The sequence below is a fragment of the Lithobates pipiens genome, unplaced genomic scaffold (genome assembly GCF_037356315.1).
Source record: "Lithobates pipiens isolate NorthernLeopardFrog02 unplaced genomic scaffold, aLitPip1_a1.2 Scaffold_19, whole genome shotgun sequence".
NCBI lineage: Eukaryota > Metazoa > Chordata > Amphibia > Anura > Ranidae > Lithobates > Lithobates pipiens.
In genome coordinates this window covers 500,638,360-500,657,440 of record NW_027507764.1, presented here as the reverse complement: position 1 = coordinate 500,657,440, position 19,081 = coordinate 500,638,360, and the positions used below count along the sequence as shown (strand labels likewise).

Genomic DNA, 19,081 nt, shown 5'->3' with positions numbered 1-19,081 from the left:
GGGTTAGAAACCGCCCGCAAAGCACCGCTGCGCTTTGCAGGTGGGTTTGCAGCGCTGTCCCATTGTTTTCTATGGGAAGGGGCGCTTTAGGAAATACACCGCTCCTACAGCCCTCCAAAGATGCGGCTTGCAGGACGTTTTTTTGACCATCCTGCAAGCGCACCGCTTGACAGCAGCAGCAGCTGTTTCAGGGCGCTTTGCAGGCGCTATTTTTAACCGTCGTGATTTTTCACGTTAATGCATGGTATGCATTAAGGTGAAAAAATCTTCTGTCAGTGACTGGCCCCCCAGCCCCGAGCCCGTTTGTTCCCTCGGTGGAGATGCGCTCATCCTCCCTGCCGTTGTCTCAGCTCGATTGGATAGATCGATAGCAGCACAACCATTGGCTCCCGGTGCTGTCAATCAAATCCAGTGACGTGGGTGCCAGAGGGCAGGGCTGAGTCCTGCATTTTATGCGACTGTACACAGAAGCAGGGCTCGGGGGTGCGTCCTGCACGAGTGTCCACCTTAGGAGAGCCTTCTCCAACATGGACACTCAATAAGGGGAGGAGCTGCCAGCGCCACAGTGAGACCCCGGAAGTCGAGGATCGGGGCCAGACTGCACAGTGGAGGCAAGTATGACTCTTTTTTTCTTTATAAATAACAAAGGAGGAGGGTTTATACCCCTTTTCATGGAGGCCAGATTACTAATGTTTTCTTCCAGCAGAGGTCCAAATTGTATTTGTGTTATGACCCAGGTCCTTCACATCACAGCCCCCCTCCTCTTACATAACAACCTCATTCTTACTTCCTTAGTACCCCCTGAAAATTACAATCCCTCCACCCCCCCTTCATAGCGGTGTCCTCTGCCCCCACTTCACCCCCCCACATTGGTGGCCTCTGTCTCTTCACATCACCTTCCCCACAGTAGTGTCCTCTGCCTCCCCATTCACATCACAGCCCCCCCAGCTCTGGCCCCCCCACATCACAGACCCCCCACAGGTGTACATCAGAGTGGAGAGCTGGAGGCAGAACAATTCTGGATGGAAGACAGGAGAGGGAGCTTTTCGTACCTTTTCGTACTAACAAGCTGATGATTGGTTGCTAGTACCATCCTGCATCTTAGCAACCAGTCACAAACGTAACTCTGGCAGCTCCCACCGTCTGTCCAGAACGGCTCTTCCATGAGATCCCTGCTCTGCTGTGATAAATGACAGTGGCAGAGGCAGAGGCTGGAGGAAGAACCAGTTGTAAATGGTGGGACCACATCGGTCTGGATGGGTCCGCAGTCCACCATTTAGCGATGCCTGCCAGTGTCACTTGGGTGACAGCTCAGAGTCTGCTGGGGCTGTTGACAGGGCATCCAAGATGGCGGCACCCAGCAGTAGTCTTGCAGCTATTGGAGGTCTACACAAGGGAGGATTTTGCAGGTAAATGAGATGCCCAAAATATATTAAATGCACACAAAATCTTATGGGAGATTGTTGTTGAAATGAACTGTCGGGTGACAGGGTCTATTTAACCACTTCAATACCGGGCACTTTCACCCCTTTCCTGTCCAGTCCAATTTTCAGCTGACACACGTTAAATGACAATTGCACTCTTAGGCCGGGTTCACATAGGTACCAACTGGATGCGAGTGTTCCCTGGTTTCACACTGGCATTAAAAAGATGCATTTTTAGCCTCTGCCTAGTAAAGCCTGCAGTTAATAATATGGGCAGCGCACAGAGCTGTTCACATTATTAAAACATCTGTGCTTCAAAAATGAAACTACATATTGAGTTTGGAAGGAGTTGAAGCATCTCAACTCCTTTCATTCAAGTCTATGGAAATGTGGCAGCATGCGTTTGTAGCTCGTTTGGGACACATTAGGCCTTGTTCACAACAACAAAAAATAGGAGTGCAGATCCGGGCAGGCAGGCGAGATGGGGAGAGAAGCGGCCCAGGGGCGAGGTGGGGAGAGAAGCAGCAAAGGGGTGAGATGGATGGGCAGAAGGGGCACAGAGGAGAAGGGGCACAGAGGAGGGTGGAGGAGGAGAGGGGGCACAGAGGAGAGATGGGGAGGAGGAGAAGGGGCACAGAGGAGAGAGGGGGGAGGAGGAGAAGGGGCACAGAGGAGAGAGGGGGGGAGGAGGAGAAGGGGAAGGGGCACAGAGGTGGGAGGCGGGGGGGGGGGAGAAGGGGCACAGGGGGAGGAGAAGGGGCACAGAAGAGAGAGGGGTTCGAGAAGGGGCACAGAGGAGAGAAGGGTTCGAGAAGGGGCACAGAGGAGAGAAGGGTTCGAGAAGGGGCACAGAGGAGAGAGGGGTTCGAGAAGGGGCACAGAGGAGAGAGGGGTTCGAGAAGGGGCACAGAGGAGAGAGGGGTTCGAGAAGGGGCACAGAGGAGAGAGGGGTTCGAGAAGGGGCACAGAGGAGAGAGGGGATGGAGAAGGGGCACAGAGGAGAGAGGGGATGGAGAAGGGGCACAGAGGAGAGAGGGGATGGAGAAGGGGCACAGAGGAGAGAGGGGATGGAGAAGGGGCACAGAGGAGAAGGGGCACAGAGAAGGGGTGGGAGGGGGGAGAGGAGGGATGGGGAGGAGGAAGGGGCACAGGGGTGGGAGGCGGAGGAGGAAGGGGCACAGGGGTGGGAGGCGGAGGAGAAGAAGGGGCACAGGGGTGGGAGGCGGAGGAGAAGAAGGGGCACAGGGGTGGGAGGGGGGGAGGAGGAGAAGGGGCACAGGGGTGGGAGGGGGAGAAGGGGCACGAGGAGAAGGGGCACAGGGGTGGGAGGGGGAGAAGGGGCACAGGGGTAGGAGGGGGAGGAGGAGAAGGGGCACAGGGGTGGGAGGGGGAGAAGGGGCACAGATGCAGCCGGCGGCTCTTACCTGGTGAAGGCGAAGTACATGAGGCTGATGGTGGTGAAGGTGAGAAGGGTGATGGTGTGCGGCTTGTAGAAGAAGTCGATGGTGATGTCCTCCACTTGCTGCTCGTTGATCATCCTGAAATGCAGTTTATAGTTCACATCATCTTTACTGAGAGTCCTGGAGCGCATAGCGGTCGCCATATCCCCCGATCCCCTCCCGGCCCAGGAAGAGACCACTGACACACACACCGCCCGGACTCTACCATCCTTACACCCGCGGGGGGCGACACTTTCTACATGATACCTACAGGCGGAACATAATGTACCATTGCCAACCCGACCTCCTATACTGGACTGGAAGGATGCTCTACTACTATAGACAGAGGGGAACAGCCCCCGATCTATGAGGACCGTATACATACAACCCCCGCAGTGTGAAATGGACTCGGCGAAGGAGGAAGTGATTTGCTGTGCTTGGTACCCACGTGGGTTGTAGAGCGCTGTGTATCCGATCACCGCTGGGGGACTGGGACCCCAATATACTGACCGATACAGGACCGGGGGAACCGACAACCCTCTACAGACCGATACACGGGGGTCCGACCGTCACCAGAGGGTGCGTGTACTCACATCGTCCTCTACCGACCGATACACGGCTGTCTGTGTGCCCCAGTGGGGGAGGGGTGACATTGTGTGTTGAGAAATGTGGAGTCCCAGAAATCACCTGTCTTGTCAGTGTAGATCAGACCCTGAGATGACCTTGTATGTGTATTCTCTGTGTATACTGACACCCCCCAATATACTCTCCTCCCCATATCCTGTGTATACTGACACCCCCCAATATACTCTCCTCCCTATATCCTGTGCATACTGACACCCCCAATACTCTGTGCATACTGACACCCCAATATCCTGTGTATACTGACTCCCCCCAATATACTCTCCTCCTCATGTCTGGTGTATACTGACACCCCCAATATCCTGTGTATACTGACACCCCCCAATATACTCTCCTCCCCATACTCTGTGCATACTGACACCCCAATATCCTGTGTATACTGACACCCCCCAATACACTCTCCTCCTCATGTCTGGTGTATACTGACACCCCCAATATCCTGTGTATACTGTACTGACACCCCCAATATCCTGTGTATACTGACCCCCCCACTATTCTGTGTATACTGACACCCCCCAATATCCTGTGTATACTGACACCCCACCAATATACTGACCCCCCACTATTCTGTGTATACTGACACCTCCCCAATATCCTGTGTATACTGACAACCCTTAATATACTGACACCCCCAATATTCTGTGTATACTATACTGACACCCCCCCAATATACTGAACCCCCCACTATTATGTGTATACTGACACCCCCCAATATTCTGTATACACTGACCCCCCAATATCCTGTGTATACCGACCCCCCCCAATATTCTGTGTATACTATACTGACCCCCCATATCCTGTGTATACTGACACCCCCCCACTATTCTGTATACACTGACCCCCCCAATATCCTGTGTATACCGACCCCCCCAATATCCTGTGTATACCGACCCCCCCTCAATATTCTGTGTATACTATACTGACACCCCCCCAATATACTGACCCCCCCCCATATTCTGTGTATACTGACACCCCCCCACTATTCTGTATACACTGACCCCCCCAATATTCTGTGTATACTATACTGACACCCCCCCCCCCCATATCCTGTGTATACTGACGTGTGTGTATATAGCATTTATACTTGCACATGATTGGATGATGGAAGTCAGCAGAGCTTCCCTTCATTTACTAATCTCTGGAGCCACTGCAGTCTATTTGCCCTTCGTAAATCCAACTTACTGACATGAAAGAGCCAATAATGCACATGATGTTTCCCTGCAGTGCTGTCACTCTGCTCCAGCTTGGCACACACACATGCTGCCGCTCTGCTGGCACACTTCCTTTACACATGGCTTGTCAAACCCCCCCCCCCCTTAGCAGAAATAGCCAGAGTCGGGCATTTTCTGAATGTTTGCAAGATCAGAAGTTGAGCCCCCTTACTTTGTAATAAGTGGCAGTTCATACATTGTAATAGAAGTGGCAGATCAAACTCAACACAACCTACTTGCGCAAATAGCACTTTCTGCTGTGTATTCACACCCATCACTTCGCTAATCATTCCTTTGCTGGTATTTTGGGCAATTTAACCACTTCAGCTCCGGAAGATTTACCCCCTTCATAAACCAGGCCATTTTTTGTGATCCCGCATTGCGTTTCTTTAACTGACAATTGGGCGATCGTGCAATGCTGTACAAAATACAATTTTTGTCCTATTTAATCACCTCTACATTTTTATTTTTTGCGCTATAAATGAAATTTTGAAAAAAAATAAACATTTTTGACTTTCTGCTATAAAACGCATCCAATAAATAAATGTGCAAAATTTAGGCCAATGTATCTTCTGATACATATTTTTGGTAAAATAAATCCCAATAGCATCTACAGACTATGGGATATTTATATGGAATTTTAACATTTTTTATTTACTAGTAATGGCGGCGATCAGCGACTTCTAGCAGGACTGCGATATTGCGGTGGACAGATCTGACGCTTTTCGGCAGCCAGTGACACTAATACAGTGATCAGTGCTAAAAATATGCACTGTCACTACTAATGGCACTGGCTGGGAAGAGGTTAACATCAGGGGCGATCAATGGGCCTAGGTTGTGTTTATGTGCAGTGTGGGAGGTGCTTGTACTAGGGGAAGACATGGATCCATGTCTCTGCTTTGCAGGAACACAGGATCCATGTCTTCCCTACTGACAGAACGGCGATCTGCCTTGTTTACATAGACTGCCATTCTTCATCTGTACCGAATGATCGGTGGGTGCCGTCGGACATTGAGTCTGCAGTACCTGCTGATTGGCTCATGCTTTGTATAATCACAGTGGGAGCGAGCTGCTGGTGGCGTGTATTCACACCCGATAACCAGAAGTGCAGGATCACGTGTGTGTGTGTCTGTGTATATATACATATATATAATTTTAGGGGTGCACCGAATGGGTTTTTTGGTGCCGAAACCGATACCGAAAATTAAGAATACACTAGGCCGAAAACCGATACCAAAACATATTTAAAAAAAAAATATTTTTGATGGTCAGAGACTGGAGACATGGTACAGGAGATGGTCAGAGACAGGGGACATGGTACAGGAGGTGGTCAGAGACTGGGGACATGGTACAGGAGGTGGTCAGAGACTGGGGACATGGTACAGGAGGTGGTCAGAGACTGGGGACATGGTACAGGAGGTGGTCAGAGACTGGGGACATGGTACAGGAGGTGGTCAGAGACTGGGGACATGGTACAGGAGGTGGTCAGAGACTGCAGATATGGTACCGGAGATGGTCAGACTGGGGACATGGTACAGGAGGTGGTCAGAGACTGGGGACATGGTACAGGAGGTGGTCAGAGACTGGGGACATGGTACAGGAGGTGGTCAGAGACTGGGGACATGGTACAGGAGGTGGTCAGAGACTGGGGACATGGTACAGGAGGTGGTCAGAGACTGGGGACATGGTACAGGAGATGGTCAGAGACTGGGGACGTGGTACAGAAGATGGTTAGAGACAGAGGACGTGGTACAGGAGATGGTCAGAGACTGGGGACGTGGTACAGGAGATGGTCAGAGACTGGGGACGTGGTACAGGAGATGGTCAGAGACTGGGGACGTGGTACAGGAGATGGTCAGAGACTGGGGACATGGTACAGGAGATGGTCAGAGACTGGGGACATGGTACAGGAGATGGTCAGAAGATGGTCAGAGACAGAGGATGTGGTACAGGAGGCGTTCCCCCATTGCAGGCCAGTGTGCCCCATTGCAGGCCAGTGTGCCCCATTGCAGGCCAGTGTGCCCCATTGCAGGCCAGTGTGCCCCATTGCAGGCCAGTGTGCCCCATTGCAGGCCAGTGTGCCCCATTGCAGCCAGTGTGCCCCATTGCAGGCCAGTGTGTCCCATTGCAGGCCAGTGTGTCCCATTGCAGGCCAGTGTGTCCCATTGCAGGCCAGTGTGTCCCATTGCAGGCCAGTGTGTCCCATTGCAGGCCAGTGTGTCCCATTGCAGCCAGTGTGCCCCATTGCAGGCCAGTGTGCCCCATTGCAGGCCAGTGTGCCCCATTGCAGGCCAGTGTGCCCCATTGCAGCCCAGTGTGCCCCATTGCAGCCAGTGTGTCCCATTGCAGCCAGCCTGTGCAGGGAAGAGAGCCGCCTCCAGCACCTGTTTGATCACAGCGCTGGGAACATCACAGCTTTCATTTCAATAGCTGTGTGTTCCCGGCCGTGCGCCATCACACACAGCCCCTCCCCCTTGTCTGGTCACTTTGATAGACAGATCATCCGTCCAATCCTGCGGGTGATCTGTCTATCAAAGTGCCCGGACAAGGGGGAGGGGCTGTGTGTGACGGCGTGCGGCCGGGAACACACAGCTATTGAAATGAAAGCTGTGTTGTTCCCGGCGCTGTGATCAAACAGGCGGCGGAGGCGGCTCTCCTGCGCTATACACCTCCCATGATGGGTGGCACCAGGGGTGGGGGGAGGAGCCCTGCCCCCACCCAGGCCACGCCCCATTTTCAGCTCCATTATCGGCCGATTTTCTCTTTCGGCTAATATGTTTCGGCGGCCGAAATTTCGGTGCATCCCTAAAAAAAATATATATATATATATATATATATATATATATATATATATATATATATATATATATATAATGTGTTTATAGATCTATCTATTCACTCTGCCTTCTTATAGATCAGGAGCAATGTCACCCTGTACAAGACAGAGCATGCTGGGACAATGGGGACATTCTCCGCATGCAACAGAGGAGAGAGTAACAGTGATATAGACAGTTGCAGATAGATGGGGCAAAAGTGACAACTAGATTGATGGTTTTGTTATCAGTGTTGAATGGAAGGAGGGGATATGCTGTCAGATGAATCCGGATGAACCTTCTACTGACTGGGAGGAAGTGTAGAGTGGACAACGAACGGACTTGGATCTCTTCTGACTACGATAATATACAGAGGAGTCCTGTGCAATCCATCAGCAGGCAGAGATGGAGGTTGGCAGCCAGCAGCATCTCTCCAACTGCACTATAATGTACAGCAGTCACTGTAGATCCCAGAGCACCCCTGTATATTACAGTGCAGTCGGGGAGACATGTTGGCCTTCTGTTTCTCTGGCACTGCTTGCTGATCGACTGAAGAGGACACGGCTGTATTTAGTGGAGTAAGGGAGGCATGCTGCTGCTGCTAGTGGTGAGGAAAGTGTAAGGCTAGGTTCCCATTTTGTGCGCTGTGTTCCTGCACAAAAAATGCACATCCCTTTTTCAAGCATTTGGTGCCATTGATCCCTAATGGCACCCCAAAGCACCTTGCTAATAGACATGTGCAGAACGAAAACATTTGTTTCGATTCGATATTTACATAAATTTGTTTTGGGAATTTGTTTTGTTTTTTCGAATTCAAATAAATTAGAATTTTTCAACTTGCGTTCAAATTGAATTCCATTTAAAATCAAATTAATTCTATTCGAATTTTGGAAGATGGTTTTATTTTTTCTATTTCATTCTATTCAAATTTCGGTAAATGTTCATATGGTTATATTCTATTTTATTTTCTGTTCAAATTAATTTTATTCAAAATTCGGAAAATGGTTTATAGTCTTTGTTTTATTCTGTTCTATCCCTTTTTTTTCTATTCTATTTTTTTCTATCTTTTTTATTCTGTTCTGTTTTTTACTCTACTCTATTTTCTATTCTATTCTTTATTCTATTCCTTTTTTTATTATATTTTAGTCTCCAATTCGATTAAAAACTATTTAATACAAAAGACACACAATCACTTCCAGAACTAAGGGGTCTTCTAAAGTGAAGGGCAACTAGGACATTGGTATGACAAGACTGGATGGATACTGCCTTCCTCAGATGGGGTAATCCAATCAAAACTATAAAAAAGACAAAATGGAAGGCACGCACACCTAGTGTACTACCAATGACAATTTAATGAATAATAAATCCATAAAAAGTGCGTACTCGCAAAACACAACTCTCAATTGAGCCATAAAGCACATAACGGGGTAGAGCTGACACAATTTGGGGAGCACCCCACTCTGAGAAAGGGGTGTGCCCCAAAACGCGTCGGCTCTACCATGTTCTGGTCCTGCACATGTCCATACACTGTGTGATATTGTTTTTATTTTTTTAATGGCTCAATTGAGAGTTGTGTTTTGTGAGTACCCACTTTTTATGGATTTTATTATTCATTAAAGCGGAGTTCCACACAAAAAATTGAACTTCCGCTTTTCCAGTCATGAGGGGGGAGCAGATACCTGTCTAATACAGGTATTTTGCTCCGACTTCTGGGCATAGATACCCAAGCTACCCGTGGGTATCTACGCCACTTCCTGTCCCCCCCGCCCCTCTGCTGTATTCTGGGAGACACACTGGTCCCAGAAAACAGCAGGGACCAGGGGGATAGCACAGCACGAGTCGCGCATGCGCAGTAGGGAACCAGGAAGTGAAGCTGCAAGGTTTCACTTCCTGACTCCCTTACCAAGGATGGCGGCGGCGGCACCCAATAGCCAAGGGATAGATCGGCTTCGGGTGAGGACATCATGGGAGCCCTGGACAGATAAGTGTCCATATTTTAAAAGTCAGCAGCTGCAGTATTTGTAGCTGCTGACTTAAAAAAAAAAAAAAACTGCTTCAAAGTGTTACTAAACCCACAACAGTAAAATCTGTCTGTATGTGCAGCATAGCATGCTTGTTATACTCACTGTGGAACTTAAGGGGTTAATCGTTTGCATTGTTTAAAAAGGCTGTTTGATCCTGTAGGCACAGATCCTCACTGTACTGTCTATCTGGGGAAAGCCAGCTAACACACAGGCAGGGTAGCCAACCTGCATGTGCTCAGTTGTGTCTTATATGCTGGAGAGAACAGTTACTTGTTCTCAGAGCTAGCTAGGTCACATGATATTGACATCACACATGTGGGCGTGTATACAGGCTGAAGTAGAAATCTCCTCCTACCTGAACTCTCAGCACTGGAGAAACTATGCAGTAACGATGTAACCATGGTATACAGATCATCAAAAAAGGTATATTGTGGCAGCATTTTTAATGTAAAAATAAGTTTTATAAACTGTGGGGGGGCGGATGAACTATTTTCATATTACTGGGTTTAGTAACACTTTAAAATATAAAATATAAATTAAGCTTTGGCGCTAAAACCTTTTTGTGCACTGTGAATACTAAAATCATATATGAGTGTGAGATGATCTATTATCTCTGCTAGTGCTCTGGAGAATTTAAAACAAATTGCGGTGGAAACCTTTTAAAACCACTATATACGTGATGTTAAAATGCGTGAAAAAAAGAAAAGAGGATGTATGTCTGTTGATTTACACCTCAAAAATGCACATATGTATTGGAAAAGTAGTGGATCAATCACATAAAAACAATTAAGAATACTACTGTGCTCGGTAAAAAAAACATACATAAACCAATATCTGAAAAATCATATGCAATATGTTCAAAGTGATAATCAAAAAGCGTTTTGTGAAAGTACCCAGAAAAAATAATAATAATAGTGACAAAAAATCTTATAATGTCCAACGGAAATTTTCAAAGTCGCATCAACTGGTTGCTGGAAAAACGCATGGAACTTTCATCAAATGAGGAAGATAGAGTAAAGTGACTAGTGCAGAAGGGTTAAATGCATTCCTCTCCGGTGCGCCACTCTGTGTTAGGAAAAAGGGATCTATATGTGCTCACCAGACAAAAAACCCTCAATGGGTTAATCGAGCAGCCACAGTATGAGCCACTGTGCAGCTTTCTTTGGGCTCTGCTTCTGCTATGCTGGGGAGATGCTTTACACTTTTCCTTCCACAGGTAGTCCGTTTAGCAATTATGCATGAAGGGAAACAGAAGTACAAACATAGTGCAATACTGTTGTTTGAACGTTTTTTTGTTTATTAAGAAGTCAGGTTACTCACAATATCCAAAGAGACAAGATCGCTTTAAAATTAGCCGCGCCGGCGTTGCTGCTTGTATACCAGTGTAAGGTGCACGTTCTAGGCCACGCCCTACGCGTTTCGTCAGAGCGACGTCATCTGGAGCGGCCATATTGGTGCACCCTCACGTTTATGTAGGGTGCAGTGCTCTTCTGCGCTTGCGCGAGTGTATCAGCGCCATCTTTACTATGGGAATGCCCTATATGAGCCGCTATGTATCTGTTACGTACTGTGTGCTCGTCTTGTGACCGCACAAACATGGAAAAACTATTTCGTTACTGTGGACACGGGATATGTTATGTTCTGCAGTGTGTTCACTTATGTCAATCCAAATGAAAACATTTCTTTTGCATATTATTGCGGACTCAGGGCATGACAAATTATTAAGCTATAGAGCACCGCAACCTGCATATCACATTCCGGTATATTATGAAAAAATTTATTGACAGCTATACATGACTATAATTAATAAAATATATATAAAAAAAAATTATCGTAAAAGGATCTTTTTATATAAAATAGAAAAAATAGAAAGAATAAGAGACATTTATTTATGTGTGCATAAAAACTATATTAATAAAAACAATAATTTTTTTTCTAACCACCCATGACTCTTGCCAACCTATCAAAATGCAGGGTTTTTATCTGTATTTTTGAAATGTGGATCATGGTTGCAGTTGCTAAGAAACAAATTGCATCAAATTGTATAATCACTTCCCTGGTATATAAATATACTCCAGGGGAAAAGAAAAATATTAAAATAAAATAAAATAGAGGAAAAGAAGGAAGGGGAAAATGGGTAAATGGAACAAACTGGAAATATGAGTGTATGTGTACATATGTATGCTTTTATGTCTGCACTTCCCTGTAATACAAATCAGGAGGGTAATTACAAGTGAGATAAAAGGAGTATGTTGTGAGGGAGTCTGTTCATAAAATCATTTTTAAAAAAATTTTTTAAAAACATTTTCCAAACATTATTTAAAACATTATTTAAAACTATTTTCTACAAACGACAATCAGGGTGAGAACATGTAGTAAAAAGAAGAAACTGACCGTAAGGATAAATGGGAAACAAAGGCCAATATGTGTGTATATATACTGTTCTCATTTGGGAACATGAATGTATAACTTCAGATAGTGTGTATGGGCTCTCTTGTGGGGGCCAGAGTTTTTTAAGTGGGTCTTTATATTATAATGCCACAGTTTATTGGGGGAACATCCTTAGATACTGGTCGAATGTTATACTATGCTCTTTTAAGGTGTGGATGGTCCTGCCTTGAGTAGGTGATGTGTATTTTAGAGTTGGGACTAGACAAGTTTTAAAAATTAGTCAGAAAACAATTTAAATCCAACTCTACATTCATTCCCTGTGGTTGAAGGGTATCCAAATTGTATATCCATTTGGTTTCGTTTCTGGATATTTTGATGGTTTTATCCTCACCTCTCCAGTGGGCCCTTATTTTATCAATACCGTAAAACACCATTTGTCCTGGGTCCCGATTGTGGTAATCCCTAAAATGTCTGGAAACACTGTGATTGGGGTACCCTTTTTTAATGTTTCTAATGTGTTCTCCAATTCTGGTTTGGAGTTCCCTTGTGGTTCGCCCCACATATTGTCTGGAACAGGGACACTCTATAATGTAGGTGACATGCGTGCTTTTGCATGTAATGAGCTCATTTATTCTAAATTCTTTTTTGTTTGAAGATGACTGGAAGGTAGTTCTCTTCTTTTCAGCTTTTTTGCTGTTTTTACAAGGGAGGCATTTGCCACACCTGAAAAAACCTTTTAGATTACCTGCTACTTTAATTTGTTTTGGGGGATCGATGGTATTTTTAACAAGTTTATTTCTCAGTGTGGGTGCCCTTCTGTAAATAAACAGTGGTTTTTTTGGTAGGACATCTTTAAGTGTGTGATCAGCTTTCAGGATGGGCCAGTGTTTTTTAATGATGGATTCAACATCCTTATGTTGTCTATTGTATCCTGTGAGGAAAGCAATTGGTAAATTGTTAATCTTGTCTCGTTTTTTGTCTTCCAATAGTTTGTTTCGTTCCATTTGTTTTATTTCGTTTTTCAGTTTGCGCAGGCCCTTTTCATCATACCCTTTATTTTTAAATCGTTCTATGATTATTTCCGCCTGTTGTTCATAATCAATATTTCTGCTGCAGTTTCTATATAGTCGCATCAGTTGGCCCTTTGGTATGTTTCCCAACCATTTGGCATGATGGCAACTGTTTGTGGGGATGTAGCCATTGCGGTCGGTGGGTTTGAAAAAAGTGCGTGTGCCCAGCCTGTTTCCTTCTTTATATATTTGTAGGTCTAAATAGTCCACACTGCTGTTGTTGTAATTACCGGTGAATTTTATATTGTAGATATTATTGTTGATCTCACTGAAAAATTCTTGTAATTGTTCTATTGTACCACCCCATACTATCACAATATCATCTATATACCGTCGGTACAGTTTGAGGTTCTCCCTATGAACGCCATAGATTTGCTCTTCCTCCCATCTACTAAGAAATAAATTCGCTACACTTGGGGCATATTTAGCCCCCATGGCTACGCCTTTGGTCTGATTATAGTATGTTCCCTTGTACCAAAAATAATTGTGGTGCATTGCCATTTTTAGGCCTTCCATTAAGTATTTTATTTGCTCTTGTTTTAGGTCCGACATCTGTTGTAATGCCCACTCGACACTACTGAGCCCATCATCCTGTTTTATGTTGGTATATAACGATTCCACGTCTATGGTGACCAATAAGTCTTTCTCTTCAATAGTCAGGTTTCTCAATTCTCCTATCAATTGTTTGCTGTCACGTAAATAAGATTTTCCTTTGATTACCAACGGTTGTAGGAAACCATCAATATAGGCCCCTAATCTGGAGAACAAGGAATCGATCCCACTCACAATTGGTCGTCCTGGTGGGTTGTTTTGGTTTTTATGTATTTTGGGAACATAATATATGATTGGAGTTTTGGGTGCCTTCTGTACCAGATATTTACATTCCTTTTTGTTTAAGATACTAAGGGTTTTCCCCTTTGCTACATATTTCTTTAGATTTTTTTCATACTCGACTTTAGGATTTTTCTTCAGTTTCTTGTAGGTGTTGGGGATATTTAGTAACTTCTCCATTTCCTTCTCATAGTCTTGCTTGTTTAAGATTACCAGACCCCCCCCTTTGTCCGCTGGTCTAATGACTATACCTTTCTGCTTCTCTATCCGCTTAATGGTTTCCCATATATTTTTTCCTTTAGTTCTTTTTACTTCCAAATTCTTCAGATCGTTCTCCACCATCTTCTTAAAGACCTTTATATTCTCATCCTGCGTTACCTTAGGATTAAATGTGGAGTTGTTCCTTAATTGTGAGTGTTTATATAGAGTGTTGTCATTATCCCTTATGTTAGGCTTTGTTGGGCCAAAAAACTTTTTAATATTGAGTTTTCTCACAAACTTTTGGAGATCAATGTAGGTTTCAAATTTGTCCAGGCCTCTATCAGGGGCAAATTTCAACCCCATATCCAAAACTCTAAGTTCTTCCTCTGTAAATACGACCTGGCTGAGATTGTAAATACCTTCTCCTATTGTTCTCTTCTTCTTTTTCTGGAGGCCTCCTCTCTTCCCCCTTGTGCGTTTTCTGTTTGCCAGTCCGATGGTCTGTACGGTTCTGCCCTCCTCTGTTGCCAGGGGCGTTCGTATCCTCCATGATTTCCCCCTGGGTTGTCTTGTCTGGTCCATCTCGGATTCCAACCTCCATTTCTGTAATGGCCTCTTTGTTGGTTTCTTTCCGGGTATCGGAAGGGTCTTCCCTCTCTCCGTGGGTCGTGATATATATCCGGTATTCTGGGTGGTCTTCGTTCTTGCCCCCTGTGAAAAAAATTCCTGTTATATCCCCTATTTCCATAGGGGGTATGTTGGGGGTATTCCCTCAGGGGCGAGTATCTATTGGAATGTCTTGGGATGTTTGGCGTGTAGGGAGTGCGGTTGTCCCAATTGGTCACCATAGACGTGGAATCGTTATATACCAACATAAAACAGGATGATGGGCTCAGTAGTGTCGAGTGGGCATTACAACAGATGTCGGACCTAAAACAAGAGCAAATAAAATACTTAATGGAAGGCCTAAAAATGGCAATGCACCACAATTATTTTTGGTACAAGGGAACATACTATAATCAGACCAAAGGCGTAGCCATGGGGGCTAAATATGCCCCAAGTGTAGCGAATTTATTTCTTAGTAGATGGGAGGAAGAGCAAATCTATGGCGTTCATAGGGAGAACCTCAAACTGTACCGACGGTATATAGATGATATTGTGATAGTATGGGGTGGTACAATAGAACAATTACAAGAATTTTTCAGTGAGATCAACAATAATATCTACAATATAAAATTCACCGGTAATTACAACAACAGCAGTGTGGACTATTTAGACCTACAAATATATAAAGAAGGAAACAGGCTGGGCACACGCACTTTTTTCAAACCCACCGACCGCAATGGCTACATCCCCACAAACAGTTGCCATCATGCCAAATGGTTGGGAAACATACCAAAGGGCCAACTGATGCGACTATATAGAAACTGCAGCAGAAATATTGATTATGAACAACAGGCGGAAATAATCATAGAACGATTTAAAAATAAAGGGTATGATGAAAAGGGCCTGCGCAAACTGAAAAACGAAATAAAACAAATGGAACGAAACAAACTATTGGAAGACAAAAAACGAGACAAGATTAACAATTTACCAATTGCTTTCCTCACAGGATACAATAGACAACATAAGGATGTTGAATCCATCATTAAAAAACACTGGCCCATCCTGAAAGCTGATCACACACTTAAAGATGTCCTACCAAAAAAACCACTGTTTATTTACAGAAGGGCACCCACACTGAGAAATAAACTTGTTAAAAATACCATCGATCCCCCAAAACAAATTAAAGTAGCAGGTAATCTAAAAGGTTTTTTCAGGTGTGGCAAATGCCTCCCTTGTAAAAACAGCAAAAAAGCTGAAAAGAAGAGAACTACCTTCCAGTCATCTTCAAACAAAAAAGAATTTAGAATAAATTAGCTCATTACATGCAAAAGCACGCATGTCACCTACATTATAGAGTGTCCCTGTTCCAGACAATATGTGGGGCGAACCACAAGGGAACTCCAAACCAGAATTGGAGAACACATTAGAAACATTAAAAAAGGGTACCCCAATCACAGTGTTTCCAGACATTTTAGGGATTACCACAATCGGGACCCAGGACAAATGGTGTTTTACGGTATTGATAAAATAAGGGCCCACTGGAGAGGTGAGGATAAAACCATCAAAATATCCAGAAACGAAACCAAATGGATATACAATTTGGATACCCTTCAACCACAGGGAATGAATGTAGAGTTGGATTTAAATTGTTTTCTGACTAATTTTTAAAACTTGTCTAGTCCCAACTCTAAAATACACATCACCTACTCAAGGCAGGACCATCCACACCTTAAAAGAGCATAGTATAACATTCGACCAGTATCTAAGGATGTTCCCCCAATAAACTGTGGCATTATAATATAAAGACCCACTTAAAAAACTCTGGCCCCCACAAGAGAGCCCATACACACTATCTGAAGTTATACATTCATGTTCCCAAATGAGAACAGTATATATACACACATATTGGCCTTTGTTTCCCATTTATCCTTACGGTCAGTTTCTTCTTTTTACTACATGTTCTCACCCTGATTGTCGTTTGTAGAAAATAGTTTTAAATAATGTTTTAAATAATGTTTGGAAAATGTTTTTAAAAAAAATTTTTTAAAATGATTTTATGAACAGACTCCCTCACAACATACTCCTTTTATCTCACTTGTAATTACCCTCCTGATTTGTATTACAGGGAAGTGCAGACATAAAAGCATACATATGTACACATACAGTGGTGTGAAAAAGTGTTTGCCCCCTTCCTCATTTCCTGTTCCTTTGCATGTTTGTCACACTTAAGTGTTTCGGAACATCAAACCAATTTAAACAATAGTCAAGGACAACACAAGTAAACACAAAATGCAATTTGTAAATGAAGGTGTTTATTATTAAAGGTGAAAAAAAATCCAAACCATCAAGGCCCTGTGTGAAAAAGTGATTGCCCCCCTTGTTAAAACATACTATACAGTGGTGTGAAAAAGTGTTTGCCCCCTTCCTCATTTCCTGTTCCTTTGCATGTTTGTCACACTTAAGTGTTTCGGAACATCAAACCAATTTAAACAATAGTCAAGGACAACACAAGTAAACACAAAATGCAATTTGTAAATGAAGGTGTTTATTATTAAAGGTGAAAAAAAATCCAAACCATCATGGCCCTGTGTGAAAAAGTGATTGCCCCCTAAACCTAATAACTGGTTGGGCCACCCTTAGCAGCAACAACTGCAACCAAGCGTTTGCGATAACGTGCAATGAGGCTTTTACAGCGTCCTGGAGGAATTTTGGCCCACTCATCTTTGCAGAATTGTCCTAATTCAGTTACATTAGAGGGTTTTCGAGCATGAACGGCCTTTTTAAGGTCATACCACAACATCTCAATAGGATTCAGGTCAGGACTTTGGCTAGGCCACTCCAAAGTCTTCATTTTGTTTTTCTTCAGCCATTCGGTGGTGGACTTGCTGGTGTGTTTAGGATCATTGTCCTGCTGCAGAACCCAAGTTCGTTTCAGCTTGAGTACACGAACAGATGGTCGGACATTCTCCTTCAGGATCTCTTGGTAGACAGCAGAATTCATAGTTCCTTTTATCACGGCAAGTCTTCCAGGTCCTGAAGCAGCAAAACAGCCCCAGACCATCACACTACCACCACCATATTTTACTGTTGGTATAATGTTCTTTTTATGAAATGCAGTGTTCCTTCTACGCCAGATATACTTGGACACACACCTTCCAAAGAGTTCCACTTTTGTCTCATCGGTCCACAGAATGTTGTCCCAAAAGTCTTGGGGATCATCAAGATGTGTTGTGGAGAAATTGAGACGAGCTTTGATGTTCTTTTTGCTCAGCAGTGGTTTTCTCCTTGGAACTCTGCCATGCAGGCCATTTTTGCCCAGTCTTTTCCTGGTGGTGGAGGCATGAACGCTGACCTTAACTGAGGCAAGTGAGGCCTGCAGTTCCTTGGACGTTGTTGTGGGGTGTTTTGTGACCTCTTGGATGAGTCGTCGCTGCGCTCTTGGGGTAATTTTGGGCGGCCGGCCACTCCTGGGAAGGTTCACCACTGTTCCATGTCTTCGCCATTTGTGGATAATGGCTCTCACTGTGGTTCGCTGGATTCCCAAAGCTTTGGAAATGGCTTTATAACCCTTTCCAGACTGATAGATCTCAATTACTTTCTTTCTCAATTGTTCCTGAATTTCTTTGGGTCTCGGCATGATGTGTAGCTTTTAAGGATCTTCTGGTGGACCTTACTGTGTCAAGCAGCTCCTATTTAAGTGATGCCTTGATTGTGAACAGGTGTGGCAATAATCAGGCCTGGGTGTGGCTAGAGAAATTGAAATCAGGTGTGGACAACCACAGTTATAGTATGTTTTAACAAGGGGGGCAATCACTTTTTCACACAGGGCCATGATGGTTTGGCTTTTTTTTCACCTTTAATAATAAACACCTTCATTTACAAATTGCATTTTGTGTTTACTTGTGTTGTCCTTGACTATTGTTTAAATTGGTTTGATGTTCCGAAACACTTAAGTGTGACAAACATGGAAAGGAACAGGAAATGAGGAAGGGGGCAAACACTTTTTCACACCACTGTACACTCATATTTCCAGTTTGTTCCATTTACCCATTTTCCCCTTCCTTCTTTTCCTCTATTTTATTTTATTTTAATATTTTTCTTTTCCCCTGGAGTATATTTATATACCAGGGAAGTGATTATACAATTTGATGCAATTTGTTTCTTAGCAACTGCAACCATGATCCACATTTCAAAAATACAGATAAAAACCCTGCATTTTGATAGGTTGGCAAGAGTCATGGGTGGTTAGAAAAAAAATTATTGTTTTTATTAATATAGTTTTTATGCACACATAAATAAATGTCTCTTATTCTTTCTATTTTTTCTATTTTATATAAAAAGATCCTTTTACGATAATTTTTTTTTATATATATTTTATTAATTATAGTCATGTATAGCTGTCAATAAATTTTTTCATAATATACCGGAA

General features: G+C 44.1%; 2 protein-coding genes across 7 annotated transcripts in view; one reads left to right on the top strand and one right to left on the bottom strand.

The window, feature by feature from the left end:
* Nucleotides 1–19,081, bottom strand: part of PTDSS1 (phosphatidylserine synthase 1) — a 131,321-nt gene that overhangs the window by 64,136 nt on the left and 48,104 nt on the right. For 2 of the 6 annotated variants that reach the window (XM_077493065.1, XM_077493066.1), the window contains exon 1: nt 2,849–3,090. In XM_077493065.1, the coding sequence (XP_077349191.1) occupies nt 2,849–3,027 (179 nt within the window). In that variant the 5' untranslated portion in view covers nt 3,028–3,090. The other 4 variants (XM_077493069.1, XM_077493070.1, XM_077493068.1 and 1 more) reach the window with 4 other exon arrangements.
* MTERF3 (mitochondrial transcription termination factor 3) overlaps nt 3,297–19,081 on the top strand; it is an 87,403-nt gene continuing 71,618 nt past the window's right edge. The window contains exon 1 of the mRNA XM_077493071.1: nt 3,297–3,442. The gene's annotated coding sequence lies outside the window, so the exon portion shown is untranslated. The remainder of the gene's footprint in view (nt 3,443–19,081) is intronic.